At 52.6% G+C, this 16,300-nt stretch overlaps 1 protein-coding gene across 2 annotated transcripts in view; it reads left to right on the top strand.

The window, feature by feature from the left end:
• The window catches only part of APBA1 (amyloid beta precursor protein binding family A member 1), a 199,122-nt gene that overhangs the window by 176,833 nt on the left and 5,989 nt on the right, over positions 1-16,300 (top strand). For both annotated transcript variants that reach the window (XM_055311582.1, XM_055311583.1), the window contains 5 exons: positions 288-473; positions 4,602-4,781; positions 6,776-6,988; positions 13,725-13,844; positions 15,863-16,003. In XM_055311582.1, the coding sequence (XP_055167557.1) occupies positions 288-473; positions 4,602-4,781; positions 6,776-6,988; positions 13,725-13,844; positions 15,863-16,003 (840 nt within the window). The remainder of the gene's footprint in view (positions 1-287; positions 474-4,601; positions 4,782-6,775; positions 6,989-13,724; positions 13,845-15,862; positions 16,004-16,300) is intronic.

The following is a 16,300-nucleotide window of genomic DNA, read 5'->3' on the forward strand; positions in this document are numbered from 1 at the left end:
AAAATGCAGCCATCACACAGGCATCCTTTTATCTTTTTTTTTTAACTTCTCCACCAGAGATCCTCCCGCTGTAAAAATGACTGAATTTTTCCCCCCATGTACCACAGACCACTTTCTGCTCTGATTTATCATCAGTCGAGGGAGCTGCCCCCAGGCCTGAATCTTTGCGGGGAACCCAGAGCCCCCCGCATGTGGACTGCACTTGACTGGGCTGTAGGGTGGCAGGCTCTCTTGTGGGCCATTAGCTGCTGTGCTGGACTTAGCATCCTCTCCCTTGTGCCCTCCAGGAGACGATGATGGACCACCCTCTGAGGACCATCTCCTATATAGCAGACATCGGGAACATCGTCGTCCTGATGGCGCGCAGGCGAATGCCCCGCTCCAACTCCCAGGAGAACGTGGAAGCCTCCCACCCATCCCAGGATGGAAAAAGGCAGTATAAGATGATTTGCCACGTCTTTGAGTCTGAGGATGTAAGGGTGCCTCCTCTCATCTCCCTCTGGGTGGCCTTGGCTGACCCCCGGGTGGGCCAGAGTCTTTCTTTTTCTCAGAACCTGAATCAGTCTCATCAGTCATACATGAAACAAGTATTTATTGAGCACCTGCTATGTGTCAAGCACTGTTTTAGGGATACAAGGCTGAATAGATAGATGAGGTATTCATCACGAAGCTTATAGGGAGACAGAAAATAAAATAGGTAAATATACTTAATATAAAATGGGATAGTGAGGAGTTCTATAAGGAAAAATAAAACTGGGATAGGAGCTATTTCAGATGGGGTAATCAACAGTCTTCTCTGAGGAGATGATACTTGAAGAGAGACCTGTATCAACTGAGAGAGAGGAAAGAGCAAGTGCAAAGGCACTGAGGCAGGAGCCTGCTGGTATAGTTTGAGGATAGCTTAGAAGGAGAGAACTGTAGACAGAATGTGGTCAGATGGCCAGACCCATGGGGCCCGAGCTCATCTCACCTGGGCATGAGGGCATTTGGGGAGGACAATTCTTGGTTATGTAGGATTGCCCTCTAGACCACAGGAAAGTTAGGATTCCTGCTCCTACCTCCTAGTGGCAGGAGCACCACCTGCCTACTTCCTGTCCTTATGAAGACCAGCTGCTGCTCTTGTCACAAAACCCCGTCTTTCCAGGTGACGTGGTCAACAGAGAAAACTCATTTATAACAGAGACAGGGCCCGTTCTTCTATTTGGCTTCTTTCCCATTCATCCCTGGAATGGCCAGAGAGGCCTCCAGGCTTCAAGCTGTATCAGCGGCCAACTTCCCCTAAAGCAGGGCAGGCCTTGGAAGCTCCCTCAAGGGCCAGGGCCACAGCCCCACGAAGGTCTGGAGCCACAGAGCCCTCCCTCACAAGAGGGCCATGTCTGTGCTGTTGATCATGCTGATTTCTATCCTGCCACAGTACCCTGAGCTCTGTTTCCCATATTGAGCAGAGAGCCCTTCGCTACTTAAAGAGAAATTGCCCGTGGGTGCCTTGGCTCCTTACAGGAGGCCGTTTTTCTGCAGGGGAGTGTTCACCTAGCTGCAGTAAATTGCCTGCCTGCAGGAAGTCAAGAGGCAGAGGCCAGCTGCTCTTCCCCAGGGATTCAAGCTGTCACAGCTGCAGCCACAGGGATGTGGAGATCCTCCCACTTTTTGCACCATCCTTTCCTGGTCTGGTTCTCTGGAACACAGGCCCCCGGGGACCAGATCACTGAGAAGGTGGAGAGCTTGTAGGCAGAGAGCCTCTCCCAGCCATTCCCCTGCTCTTGCTTTAAAACTTGAGGCCAGCCTCGCAGACGGGGAGAGAATTAGTTTCAGAAGTTTCTCAAGAAGCTTTGAAAATTAAATGTAGAAGCTTAAGACTCCTGTGTCCTGCAAGCTGATGAAAAAAGGTGGAGTTAGCTCCGCTCCCCGGGCACGCAGACACCTCTGTGACCCTTTGCCACCTGCACCTGGCTTGCAGCTTTTAAGGAGGGGATGCCTAACCTCAGAGTCCCCGGCAGAAAGGAGGAACGGGGAGCCTGAGTTAGGACAAGAGAGAGTGGGCCTGGGACTCTTACCCCTATGCTTCTGAGGCAAAGAACGAGAGAAGATCATTGGCTCCAGAGCCGGGGGAGCTGGAGCTGGATCCTGCTTCCATGTACAGGCTGTGAGGCCACTGAGCTTGCATGACATGACAGCGCCTCCCTTGCTGGGCTAATTTTGCTCACGCGTGTCCATCAGTGACGCCAGCATGTGTCTCCTCTGTGATCCCAGCATACGCGCTGCTCCTCGTCTGTCTCCATCCATGTCCCTCACACACCTGCAGCGTCTTAGGACACAGGGCGATGGGTCTTCATGGTGGCTGGTGACATCCCCAGTCACCAAGTGGGAAAAGTAAAGCACAGCCATGCAGCAAGTTCTGATTTCACTGTCTGTTAGCTGCTTTCAGCCAAACTCAGTGAAGGCGAGGGAAGGAAGGGACGTGGAGGTTAGCATTGTGTGTGTGCGTGTGTGTGTGTGTGTGTGTGTGTGTGTGTGTGTGTGTGTGTAAAACATGGCTCTGGAGGCTTTCATTGTTTTCCTGCGGAGAGGCAATCCCACATGGTGCGGGGGTGGGCTCTGGAATCAGTTAGCCTCCTTCAGCACCCAGAGTCACCCCCTTCCCAGGGAGTGAACACCTTCACTGTCATCTGCTGTTCCTGCCTGTGCAATGGGGACCATAAAACAGACCTAGAATTCCAAAGTCTAAAGAGCTCTGGGAGGGGCCCCCAGTGGCACAATTGGCTAAGTAGCCGACTCTTGATTTTGGCTCAGCTCATGATCTCAAGATTGTGGGATCAAACCCCACACTGGGCTCTATGCTCAGCATGAGCTGCTGAGATTCTCTCTCTCCCTGTCCCTCTGCCCCTCCTGGCTCATGCTCGCACTCTCTCTCTCTCTCTCTCTCAAATAAATAAATCTAAAAAAAAAAAAAAACAAAAACAAACTCTGAAAAGCAAAGGGGATTTTGTGGTCAGTTGGCTGATAATCCTGCCCAGAACTGCCTTGAGACAATTTACAGAATCTGTCCAGCTTACCATGAATCTTACACATTTTTTTGCAGGAATATTAGTTTGTCTATAGGGCACTTCCCCAGGTTCTAATGGTTTTTTTTTTTTAGACAATATATGATATATGCATCTTTTACCTTTCTAAAATCCTAAACATTTCTAGATTCTGAAACATGGCCTCAGGAGCCTAGGAAGAGGGCCAGTGACACTGTCTGGCTTCCATCAGCCATAGGCTTGATGTCGGGATCTCTGTGACCATCCTCGGATAGTGTTTAATACAGCACAGGCATGTGAGAAGTACCAGGTGGCTGCTGGTTGGCCACACCCATAGTGTGGATGAGTTAGTGCAGGGAGAGGCTAGCAAAGCCCAGTGCTGGAGAAAGAACCACAGAACCACCAGTGTGCCTCGCTGTGAGCTGTGTGACCTCAAGCAGGTACCTTTATGTCTCTGGGGCTCAGTCTCCTCACCTGGAAGATGTGGGGCTGGACCCAATCAGGGTTCTCAAGGAAGCCCCAAAACCGACTTTATACAACAGATGTTTCATGATGCTCCGTTCCTGCTCTGAAATAAAATTCGGAGATTATATAGTCTCCCCTTTTCAAAATTTGTTCACAAGCTAACATATGGCCATAAATGTAACACAGAAGAGAAGTAAAAGGAAAGAGCTAAAATAAAGTTGTCCTTACTACAGGATGTAAATGCTTGGGCCCGGCCATTCTGGAAGGAATAGTGGAGCTGTCAGGTGCTTATACAGACTCGAGGAACAGGTTTGGTTGTGAGAACATAGTATTTAGCTGAATATTATTAACACTTGTATTTGACATTTTGAACTGAGGGCTCAGTAAGAAAATAGATAAGTAGGGACACCTGGGTGGCTCAGTGGTTGAGCGTCTGCCTTTGGCTCAGGTCGTGATTCTGGGGTCCTGGGATCAAGTCCCCCATCAGGCTACCCACAAGGTGCCTGCTTCTCCCTCTGCCTGTGTCTCTATCTCTCTCTGTGTGTCTTTCATGAATAAATAAAAATCTTTTTTAAAGGAAAAGAAAATAGATATGTAGACCACACACTCATGCAGTATGCCTCTCTGTGCAGCAAATGTGTAGGCTGATGGTGATGTGATTTACTGGCCACCCAGACACCATGAACAACATTGATGGTAATCATTTTCCAAAGTCATGAAGCTTACTTCTGGTAAAGTGCTGGACAAAGCAAATCATTATCTTCTCTCACTTGACACAGAAGCTATACTCTAGAAACGTTCCAGGTGAAGTAGAGCCGTGTAATGAATGCCTTTGTGTTTTATATAAATTGAAGTTGAGTCCTGGACTCTGATGGTTTGCTCTGGGTGCTCATGTGTACGGGCGTCTCTGACTCCTCTCCGCTGAATGCCAGTAGCTGCCTTGTGCTTATTGTCATAATATAACATGTCCTTAGTAATTCCGAGAGCAGCCCCTGGCAGGGATTAGACCCCCTGGCCTAGCTGACGCCCGGGGCTCCCAGTCCTGCCGAGACCCAGGCAGCACACCAGCGGGGCTGCCCAGTTGACCTCTGTCTTCCCTCTTCGACTCCTGTCCAGGCCCAGCTGATCGCACAGTCCATTGGGCAGGCATTCAGCGTGGCCTACCAGGAATTCCTCAGGGCCAACGGGATCAATCCTGAAGATCTCAGCCAAAAGGAATATAGTGACCTGCTCAACACCCAAGACATGTACAACGATGACCTGATCCACTTCTCTAAGTCGGAGAACTGCAAAGATGTATGTACCTCAAGTTCAGCTAGCCCAGCAGAGGCTCCGGGGGAGCCCCACCATGGAAGGAAGGTGGAACAGCTAGGGAACGGGGGGAGGTGGCAGGACTTGGGTGAGGTTTCAGGCTCATCTCTGGCTCCCCTCTCCTAAGGGCCTGTCATTAAACACCACTGTGGAGGGCTGTCCCCAGGATGGAACATCCTCTGCTCCCAGCAGCCGTGAGCTAAGTTTGGGGTGGCTTCCAGAGGTGAACAGGACCTAAAGCCCGCCCTTACCAAGCCCACTATCTAGGAAAGGGCACAGAAAAGTTAAGTGACAGTGCCAGGCGTGAGCACTAGTCAGAGACAACTGTTAGGACAGAGTGGAGCAGGTGTCAGGGCTCGGGTGACAGGTGCTGCGCTGCTCCAGGGGTGGCCCTGTGGCTTCAGACAGAACTTTGGAGGAGAACGCAGCCATCTAAGGTGGTCTGGAGGTCCAGGTAGTCTTCGGAAAGCAGGAAGGATTCAAGAGGGCTGGGCCAAAGTAACAGAAGCGTTGAAGGTCAGAAAGCTCAGGAACTGTCTGGGGAGCCGTGCACAGTGGAGCACTGGGGATGCAGGAGAGGGCGCAGAGAGGCCAACACAGGGCTCAGGTCAGAACCAGGGGCTTGGGTTTTATCCAGTAGACAAAAGGACCTTTAGCAGAAAGTGATCTCTTGGCTCACTAATGTCCTCTGTTCCCACCTTGGGCCAGAGGAGTCGGTAGGCCTTCGAACCCATGCCGGGCAGTCACGGACACCACCTACACGGGGCAGGGGCGGTGTGCTCGGGCCACCTTAGCACAGTCGTGCAGACTGGGGAGTCGGTTCCTTCGGAGGGCTGTGGGGGGAAGGGTGTATTCTGGGCCCTTACCCTGGCTGGGAGAGAACGGCCTTCTCCCTGTGTCTTCTCATGGGCTTCCCTCTGCACGTGTGTCTGCAGCCAAACCCCCCCTTCCTGTGAGGACACCTGGCCACCTGAGTGGTGGCCCACCATAATGACCTCACTTTACTTTGACTGCCTCTGTAAAGACTCTGTATCCAAACAAAGTCCCATCCTGAGGTCCTGAGAGTTTGGCCTCCAACGTATGAATTTCAAGGGGAACATGATTCCACCACCCATAATGGGGAGTGTCTCCCACTGGGCAGCTCCCCAGCGGAGTGGCTGGCTGTGAGAGAAGGGACACCAGCCTGTGAGGGGCCGTGTCAGGCCCCAGCAGCCGCCACCACGGTGTGTGTTTGAGTGTACGTGTATTGGTGAATATGAATAAATAAATACATATACACACTCTTTGTCAGAGGCTTTCAAAAGGTGTCCTGCCCCTTGGTGGTGTCCCTGCAAACCTTCCCACGCTGCCAGTATCCAAAACTGACTTCTGTCTTCTCTGCCCTGCCGAGGAAGGCCACACAGAAGTAAGCCCATCTAGAACGTGGTCTTGCTACTTGCACTTCCAACCTTTTTGGTTGCACTAACCTTAGCATCCTTTTTTTTTTTTTTTTTCATTTTTCTTCAGCTTACTCCCTGCAAAGAAATGTTTCTGTAACATCTATTTGTTTATTTTTAACTCCAGAATCTTAAATGTTGGAGAGAATTTGTGAAGTGCTGTGCAGTAGGGCAGCCTGTGCATAGAATCCAAAAGCTATTTCCAGAAACCTTAACGCACCCGCGAAGCCCCACCCACTCAGCCTCTCTCCCTGCTCCCTGGGGACTATACAAAAAGGCACCCCACACCCTTTGTGTTCATACACCCAAGGCTTGATTGCTTATGTGAAACAAGAATTATAAGAAACCCTATGGACCTATTGTTACATCATTTCTTACCAAATGCCATGGAATCGAGAGAAGACAGCAACTGGTCTGGGTCAGAGCCGTCAAGGCAATGCCTTTCTTCTTTAGGTGGGACAGGACGTGGGGGAAAGCTTCGATTTGTGTTGCTACTCTGGGAGGATGCTGATTCGGGTTTTTGGCTTTGTCTTTTCCTTTCAGGTATTTATAGAGAAGCAGAAAGGAGAGATCCTAGGTGTGGTGATCGTGGAGTCTGGCTGGGGTTCCATCCTGCCAACCGTGATCATAGCCAACATGATGCATGGGGGCCCTGCTGAGAAATCAGGGAAGCTGAATATCGGGGACCAGATCATGTCCATAAATGGCACCAGCCTGGTGGGCTTGCCTCTGTCCACCTGCCAGAGCATCATTAAGGTACCTGCAAAGTGGGAAAAGGTGACTAATGGTGTTGACCTGAGATGGATGACACATGACTGCTTTTCAGTCATTCAAATTAGGAACATGCACCAGGTGTCGGGCTGAGGAGGACATGGATACAAAAGGCATGGGCTTGCACTCAGGCTCTGAACCCCAAATTACTAAGACAGACTCCTCCCAGGTATCATCTCTAGATCACAGACAGTAGTATATTTGGCGCATATAACACCACTCTCTATACTGTGCCTTTTGCAGGCATCACTAATCAATCGCAGCACTCTTTCCTAAGCCTAGACTCAGCCTCATCAAATTTCCTGCTGCTCAGTAATCCAGACAGTCACCTACAGTCAGCTAGATGTACTCGAGGTGCTTGGCCATTCCTGTTACACAAATAGTGGAAATGCTTCCAGTCTGAGAGCACGGTTTCCTTGGCAGCATCTGAGGCTGTGATCCAAGGGAGCACGTCCTCCCCAGAACGTGCGTAATGCAGTCCACACGAGCCAGGTGCCGTGCGAAAGGGGGAATCTTCTGGTACAGGCTGCATGCTTCCTCTCACACCTGAGCATAATTAATTCTCGTTCCACCTGAACGGACATTCTTGTGTAAGGCTGAGAATAGCTCCTCACGTGAGACTAAAATGTGAATATCTGTGAGGAAGAAATTAGATTTTCTTCTTAGAAACAAAGCACCCGTGTGTAGTTTGTCGAGCACATTCGGACTTTCTGACTGCATGGCCAGTAGAAGCATTGCTCCTTCACCACAGGATCTGTCGACCCCAGCTCCGTGCCACACACCATGACCCCACAGGAAAACAGGTTCCATGACTCACTTTCATCCCCTGGGGTTTCCTGAAGGCCTGTGAGCTAGAACGTAGCTGTGTGTGTGTGTGTGTGTGTGTGTGTGTGTGTGTGTGTGTGTGTGTAGGGGGCACAGGGAATGAATGGATTCATATAATAGTTATCCCAAACTCAGGAAAGTCACAAAAGCTGACATCTGTGGCTGAGCAGTTCAAGGGGTGGGGGGTAGTAAAAGTGAGTGTGGAGGATGCAGGGCTGGGTGCCTCTTCGTTTTTAATGAAACAGATATATTCTGATTCCTCAAAAGATTATCTTACCCAGAGAAAAAACAGTCCTCTTTGGCTTCATTTAATTTATTGTTACATCTTACACTGAAATAATTTCTACCCTTTCTTAATAGACATTAAAGATTAAAGTACCTAGAGGCTCAGTTGGGAGAGTCAGTTGTGACTCCTGATCTTGGGGTTGTGAGTTCAAACCCCACATCAGGTATAGAGGTTACTTAAAAAAAAAGATCGAAGAATCCACTTTGAACATTCATATTCATTCAGGCATGTGTTGGGCCTCTGTTAGGCTGAGCTGAACTATGGTGAAGCCAGAATGTCAGGAAGATGATTCATAATTAAAGGGGTTCCATGTTGGGGCCTGGGTGGCTCAGTGGGTGAAGCATCTGCCATCGGCTCAGGTCATGATCCCAAGGTCCTGGGATCGAGCCCCGCATTGGGCTCCCTGCTCGGTGGGGAGTCTGCTTCTCCCTCTGCCCCTCCCCCTGCTCATGCTCACTCACTCAGTCTCTCTCTCTCAAATAAATAAAATATTTTTTAAAAATAAGATAAAAGGGTTCAGTGAACCCTAAGAGGCAACATAGAGGTGAAGTGCTATAAGCATGGAGGAGAATTTTACCTGATTTTTAAGGTGGGCTTGGAAAGAGGAGTAAGACATAGGTGAACAGATAAAACAGAGGAAGGTGGCCTTCTGTGCCAGGCCCAGGACCACACAGGGACTCATCTTCCGAACTGATGGGCAGTGCACTGGCTTTGCAGGTGCCAGAGACAGCTCGGAGCCCAGCCAGGGAAGGCTGATCTGGTGATAATGCTGAGAGGCTGGGGGTTGGGGGCTGAGAGTGGGGACACAGGACCATCCCATCCTCATTTGGCCATGTGCTCACATTGGCCAGGGTTCTCAGATGCCCATTCATTCTAGTGAGCAGGTCACTTATGGAATGCTGTGTGTGCCAAAGAATCCCTGAGGGGCTGTGGGGACCAGACACACGTTACATACAGTCTGCACTCAGGAGGAGCCTGATCCCTCTGGGGAGACGGGACGCTTAGAAGGGCAGCTCACAGCTGCTGAGTGCCGTACCCCTGGCACCATTCTGAGAATGTGCATGTTTGCTCCTGACAGCCTTCTGAGGGGAGGTACTATTGTTGTGTCTGCTGTACAAGTAATGAAACTGAGGCACTGAAAGGTGATGTGATGGTTCAAGGTCACACAGCTGTCAGCAGCGGAGCCAGGTCACTCGGCCACCCTGATGTCACTCGGGTATGTGGTCAGCCCCTGAGGCCATGCTGCTCAGCCGAGGAATCTCGCACCCCCTTCCCCAGGAGATGCTTGGCAACGTCTGGAGATGGTTTAGGTGGAGACAGCCAGAGAGGAGGGGTGCTCCAGCATCTCATGGGAGGAGGCTGCCAGACATCCTGCAGGGAGCAGCCCAGCCCCACAGCGTAGAACCATCCCAAGTGCTGAGGCTGAGAAAGGTGACCTTGGGAGCATGGAAGGGGGTGGGGGAGAGAGATCCATCCAGAGAGCCGAGAGCAGGAGGTCAGTGAGGTCATGTGGGGAGCAGATCTCGGGCCAGAAAGGTTTGGAGAAGAGGAGCCCAAAAAGGCTTCCAGAGGCCTCATGCCCATGCTCAACATGCACCTGCTAGGCAGCTCTAGACCACCTCAGTCACCTCCCTCCCCTCTCACAACAGTCAGCCCCATCCCTCATGGGCCCCTGGTTTACAGATGAGCCATCAGAGACCCCAGGGGCGCAGATGACCTGCTTGGGTTTCTCCAGAAGACAAGCGCATCCAGGTCCAAGGAGGCGGACCAGATGTGGGAGGCTGAGAGCACATGGCAGTGCCAGGCCCAGGGCCACTCGGGGACTCATCTTCTCTCTGTTGGGCCATGCATCAGGGTGGACACACAGCTTGCTCTGTGAGCAGAGCACCATCTAAGCAATTTCTTAAGGAGAAACAAATTTGTTAGTGCCGGGAACTGATCTTTGATGTCTCTAAATGGAGTCTGTGTGGAATCAGAGAATTAAAAGGCCATGTGGTGATGAAAGAGATATGACTGCTGAAGATGGAGAGCAAGAACAACGGCCTCCGTGGCCGCCCTCAGCAGAGGACGGAGCCGGCAGCCCCACCTAGGACACAGCCCAGCGTCCGAGGTGCCCTGGGAGCCATGTGACTGGCCCGCCCTGCCCTGGCTGGGAGAATTTGACCACGGATTTCAGCCAGAAGTGCCAGCACCAGGTGAAGACTCTCAGTGGGTTGTAATATCGTTTTAAAATTCCCTGAACAACATACCTCTCTTTTGCCTCCCGCCCCCACCCCCAGCAGATACTCACACCGCCCCACCTCTGGGCCAGTGCCAGGGAATGTGCTGGGCGTCCTCGGGGCTTCTGGGTAGCATCACATATTTCAGTGCTGTGCCGGTGCCCCTTGCAATGAATTTAGCAAATACCTCTCATCCTGATAAATCGCTGCTTCAAAAACTTTGATTTGAAATACCTGGGGCTGGGTGCCTGAGTGGCTCAGTCAGTGAAGCGTTTGCCTTTGGCTCAGGTCATAATCCTGGGGTCCTGGGATCGAGCCCCACATCTGGCTCCCTGCTCATGGGGAGTCTCCCTCTGCTCCTCCCCGCTCATGCTCACATTCTGTCTTTAAAAAAAAAAAAAAAGAAGAAGAAGAAAAGAAAAAACAAACACCTCCTGTGGCCATTGACCTGCAGATGCCACAGGTCCTCTGTGGGAGTCTTTGTCCACAAGCTCCCAGGTGATGATGTCACCAATCTTCCAATGCACCTTGAAAAATGAGGGCGTAAACTGTGTAAATAGAATACATTTCTAGAATACTTACAGGTACTGAATCATTTTAATTGCTTTCTTTCCTAGAGCTTATTTCTCTTGTCATAATTCCTCAGGCACAAGTACTGGTAGGCAAAGCATGTGAGCAGTTGGCCTGCTCATTGCCTCCATGGTCCTGCCCTTCTGATTTTTTTTTTCTTTTCTAAACTAGAGCACTGCTTCCCCTTCCTTCCACAGGATCATCACGGTCTGGCTTCCCTGTTACTATAGAGACCATTCTGGCTTCTCCCGGCTTCCCTCCCCTCCCCTCCCTCTGTATTTCTTAATTTGCTACACCATTCTGCTGCTGTCCTGGGGACAGAATGACCGCTTACTTAATTGTCATCTCCTATAAAATGGCAGCTCAGAAATCCAGCATAATGGGACCCAGCTCGAAGCGCTGATGAGGAAGGGCAGAGCAAGTGCAAGGTCGGGCTGTTCCAAATGGCCATGTCTTTAAGCCTCATCCTGCAGCACATTTCCCCAATCCAGACATTCCTTCACTGAGGGACAAATCAGGCCTCTTAAATCAATACACACACACACACACACACTCAAAAAGGAACCCGCCAGAGCCATGTGAACTTTTTTTAGGTAGTTGAGAAAACAGAGTTGTTCTCTGGCTTTTCAGGGTGCTCTGAAGGCTTCCCCATAACTCACAAACGTACCTACCTGACCCAGTGGTTAATAGGTGTAAACATTCAAAGCTGGTGGCTCTGTCTGAGGCTTGCTTGTTTCTTGGGCATACTTCCCTCTTTGTTTGCCTCCGGGTGACCATGGAGGGATGGAGGTTGGGGTTGCCCCGAGTGTGCCTGCAGCCCCCTCCCCAGCGCCTGACACACACCGTGGCACATTGTGAGTGGCCAGTACTCATGAATCCAGTGCCTGAGAAGGAGGAGCCCCTCAAGGGAGAGAGAAATATGAGTCGCATGGGCTCATTTATCACAGGCGGGGTTTTCTTACCTAAAAAAAAAAAGAGATTTTATTTATTTATTCATGAGAGACAGAGAGAGAGAGAGGCAGAGATACAGGCAGAGGGAAAAGCAGGCTCCCTATGGGGAGCCCCATGCGGGACTCGATCTCAGGACCCTGGGATCATGCCCTGAGCCCAAGGCAGATGCTCAACCACTGAGCCACCCAGGGGCCCTTTCACAGGTGTTTTTCAAGAAAGCACAGAACCTACACATTTCTTCTCTTCCCTGTGATTTTCCTAGTAACCTTTTGTTCCCTCTTGCTGACTTTCCTGTAAGAACCCAGTATAGAATCCATACACTAAATCTATGCTAACCGTTAATGCTATCAGTGAGGCTTCCGATCGCAGTGGGCTGTTACCAGATACGTCTAGATATGTGAATTTTCTACTACACCCGGGGGTTGGCGCCCTGACCCCTGCATTGTTCAGGGGTCAGACGTGTGCATTAATATCTGAGCACCACCTCCCAAAAGAAGCCTGTTTTTCATTGTAGAAATGGGTGAATTTTAAGCATAAAAGTGAAGAGGTGGTATTGTCGGCAAATACGCTAAGGACGGGAAAAGCATAGGAAGTAGTAAAGTCGAAACTAGAACTGGAAGGGACCCCAGGGTGTCACCCTCCACTTGTTGGGGCCACAAGGAGCCTGCGGTGGATGGAGGCTGGGGCAGAGCATCGAGGACCCCCTACTGCCGAGGCAGACACGCAGCTTGAGCACAGGCCCTGTGAGCAGCAGGGTCCCTGCACCGAGCCCCGTGGCCACACGGTGGGTGCAGACAGTGGACTCTGCCTGGGGAGAGCTGTTCCACTGTGACATCGTCACTCGTGAACCAGAGAAGTTTCCTGGAGACGTTGCAGAGACCAGAGAGGGCGGCTGGCGAGGCTGCCAGCAGGTGCGTACCAAGTCCTTGTAAGCCAAACTGCGGCCCCCAGAGGCTCAGTCGTGCGGAACCCAGAGCAGCTCCGAGCACCCAGGAGAGGGGCAGAGGTGCCACAGGTGGGAAATTAAACCAGGCCCTGCCAGAGCTCGCACATGGAGAGGACAGTGCCGTGCGTCCGTCCAAGGCAGTGGGGACGTCAGAGGGCAGGAGCCCTGGACTCCCGGCGGGCAGGAAAGTCAGCTGAAACCAGGGCCCTCATGCCAGGCCGGAGTCCCAGATTCCGTGGCACAGATTCATCCTTCTGATCCTCACCCTGGCTTCTTGGTTGAGCAAACCCTCGTCATCAAGAATGACACACACCCTCCCGTCGTCTGTCTGGGGGATGGTGGTGCAGGCGAATTGGATTTGGAAACAGAACAGAGGTGGGGTTGGACCCCACTGCCGGTGAACACGGGTGAGTTGCTAGTATCTCTGAGCCTCAGTTTTGCCTTTTGTAAAATGGGCATAGTTACCATCGCAGTTTGCCAAGGAGATTTGAGGGAGGTGGCTCCTGCGGGGGGCAAGGGTCGGTGCTCAGTGACAGGTGGTTCGGCTGGTTTGATCTCCGGGATGGGTTCTGATGGATGGTGACGGTGGGGTGCGACATGGAGGTGGCCGGCTGGTCATCATGCCGCAGCTTCCCCACTGGCTGTCCCCCCCACCTGACCGTGCTGACCCGCTCTCAGCACACACCAGCCACAGATGTGAGGGGTGGTAAAGCCTCCCCTTTACCCAGGTAAAGCCTGGGAGGTAAAGTCCAGCAGTGGACCGTCCCTGCTCGGGCCGCATTGGCCTGCGTGAGGGGCTGCTTCGCGAGCCCCCGCAACCACAGCAGACTCCTGGGGGCTCCTCCTCTGTGCTTTGATCTCTGCTGCCCCCCCCCCCCCCCCCCCGCTGCTGGCCATGTCTACCGTGCTCCATTCCCGTTTCAGGGCCTGAAGAACCAGCCCCGGGTGAAGCTGAACATCGTGAGGTGTCCTCCAGTGACCACCGTGCTGATCCGGAGACCGGACCTTCGCTACCAGCTGGGTTTCAGCGTCCAGAATGGAATCGTAAGTACGGCTCCACCCGTTCTTCTAGAAGTCCCGTGTGTGTTCTTAAACTTTGTTAGAGCCAGGCAGGCCCCCGAAAGACGCCAGCGAGGGGAGGGGTGAGTGGTGAAGGCCGGCTCTGCTTCCCCCATGGGCACATGCCCTCCGGGCGGAGAATTCCGTGCCTGTCCCCCAGAGGAGAAGGTGCTTCAGGCAGCCTGGGCCCGGAGTCTCGGTGACAGTGCACATGGCCCTCCCAGCTGCCAACTTGAGGTAGTCTGGGATGTGCCCCCTGGTAGGGCTTCGTCCCCCTCTGGCCCCAGGCTGGGCGGACTGCCATCCTGTCTCCACCTGTCTGCCCCCTGGGCTGTGCAGCTCTGAGGACAGGGGTGGGGGGCTCCCCTATGATTCCAGGGCACGGCCCAGGTGGCAGCCCCGGCCCCAGGGCTCTGATGCACAAAGGGTCTCTACCTTGCCTTTTTAACCTGAAATAGCACGTTAGAGATAAAGAGGATTTTCATCCCTTGGATATCTGCCTTGAAACCATACTTCCTCTTTTTCTTCATTGTGGTAAAACACGCACAGCATTAAATTTACCATCTAAACCATTCTTAGGCATGCAGTTCGGTGGCATTGAGTACCTTCACAGACTGGCGAACCATCATCACCACTAGCTCTTCTTTCCAGAACCTTTTCTTCGTCCCAAACAGAAATTCCATATTTAGGACCACTCACTCCCTCTTTGTCCTGGTTTGCCTTGTTCTGGACCCACCACAGTGAGTCTGGGCTTTGATGACAGTCCGGGTCTCAGGTCTGTGACCTTGACTTTTTGATTTTGCATGTGCCTTCCCTCTGTCTCCTTCATCTTTCTGGACTGAAGAACCCTATTCTTTTACCCCATCAGTGTCCATTAAGAGTTGTAGGTTGTTCAAATGTTATCTCACATATGTTTCAAGGTATAGAGGCATCCTGGAGGCTCCCAGCTGGAGTGGAAACATGCAGCCCCTTCATCTGTTCCCTTGTATCTCAGTGGCCTCGGCCGCCTCCTAGGATGGGAGCCAGCCTTCCTCCCTACAGTTTGGGGCACATGTCTGTTTTTATCTGCTGATTTTCCTTATTCACTTTGTTCATATTCAAATAATTTTAGAAGTTGTTCGGATGTGAACAAAGGGATGTTGTATAACAGCAGCGGGTCCCTCAGCTTTGTCTGAAGTGTGGGAAGCACCCAAGGAGTGTGACCCCAGGGCACCCAAAGGGCCACAGAGTCCACGCACTCTGACAACAGGCAGCGCATGGTCACAGGACGCCCAGGTCTTGTCTAACACAGGCTGAAAAGGTGCATGATCTGGAGGGAAAAGTCAACTTTGTAAGTTCAAAATATATTTGGGGGGAGGGGGTGGCTAGGCCCTACAAGGCTGAGCCCAGAGCCCTCCGCCCCTGGGGAGATCATTTCCAGCGGCCTACAGCCTCCGCGTGCACAGTGCCCGGCTGTCCCACGGCGGACACCAGCCACAGTGTCCTTTCCGTGAGGAGTGAGTTTGAACACGGGCTGCTGGGTGGAGAAAGTAGGAAGGAGTGCGTCCCGGCCAGCTGGCCCCACTTTGGCCTGTGTCACTGTGACCCGGAAAAGCAGGCAGGCTTCGAAGGCGATGCAGTTGGCTGTTTGAGTCTCGGGTGAATGTGGGAAATAATATCCTGCGAGTCTGAAACCGCTGGCGGCCTGGTGACAGGCCCAAACAGCTCTTTCTCCCAAGCCCCATCCGGGGTGACAGCTGTCAGAACTCTGTGCCGTGATACCCGGGGATGAGCTCCGCACCCCGTGCAAAGTGCACAGGACGGGGCGCGAGGCCCTGTGGGCCCACGACGCCCCATTTGTTGTGAAAAGAAACCAAGAGATTCAAGTCCCCAGAGTCACCACGGCAGCTTCTTAGAGATGAAAAGGCGGGGAGGGGGCGTCCAGGAAGGACAGCCCTGTCCCCGCCCCTCTCCCCGCCATGTGCTGCTGCCGTGAGGGGTGACGTGACCTCTGGCTTTGACAGATCTGCAGCCTCATGCGAGGGGGGATAGCCGAGAGAGGCGGCGTCCGCGTGGGACATCGGATCATTGAAATCAACGGGCAGAGCGTGGTGGCCACCCCACATGAGAAGATCGTCCACATCCTCTCCAATGCCGTGGGGGAGGTAGGAGCGGGGCCGGGGCTGGGGTGGGGGGGTCCCCACCTCGTGCTCGGGCAGCCCCGCACAGGCCTTCCAGGGAGCGTCCCGTCTGGTCCCAAACACTGCTCGACCGCCAGGCTTACCCCAGTGGGAGCCGCGTCCGAGGGCAGCTCCGGGGAACAGGAGCCGGTGTCTCCGGCATCATTTGCTCTCCTTCTCCTTGGGACTCGGATTCTTTTGCGCGGCTTCCCTCCGCGGCTGCCCAGAGTTCCGTCTCGTTTTCCCAGTTAACGTGCTGGGGAGGCGGAAGTCTGAGATTGA

The sequence above is a fragment of the Nyctereutes procyonoides genome, unplaced genomic scaffold (genome assembly GCF_905146905.1).
Source record: "Nyctereutes procyonoides isolate TBG_1078 unplaced genomic scaffold, NYPRO_anot_genome, whole genome shotgun sequence".
Lineage (NCBI taxonomy): Eukaryota > Metazoa > Chordata > Mammalia > Carnivora > Canidae > Nyctereutes > Nyctereutes procyonoides.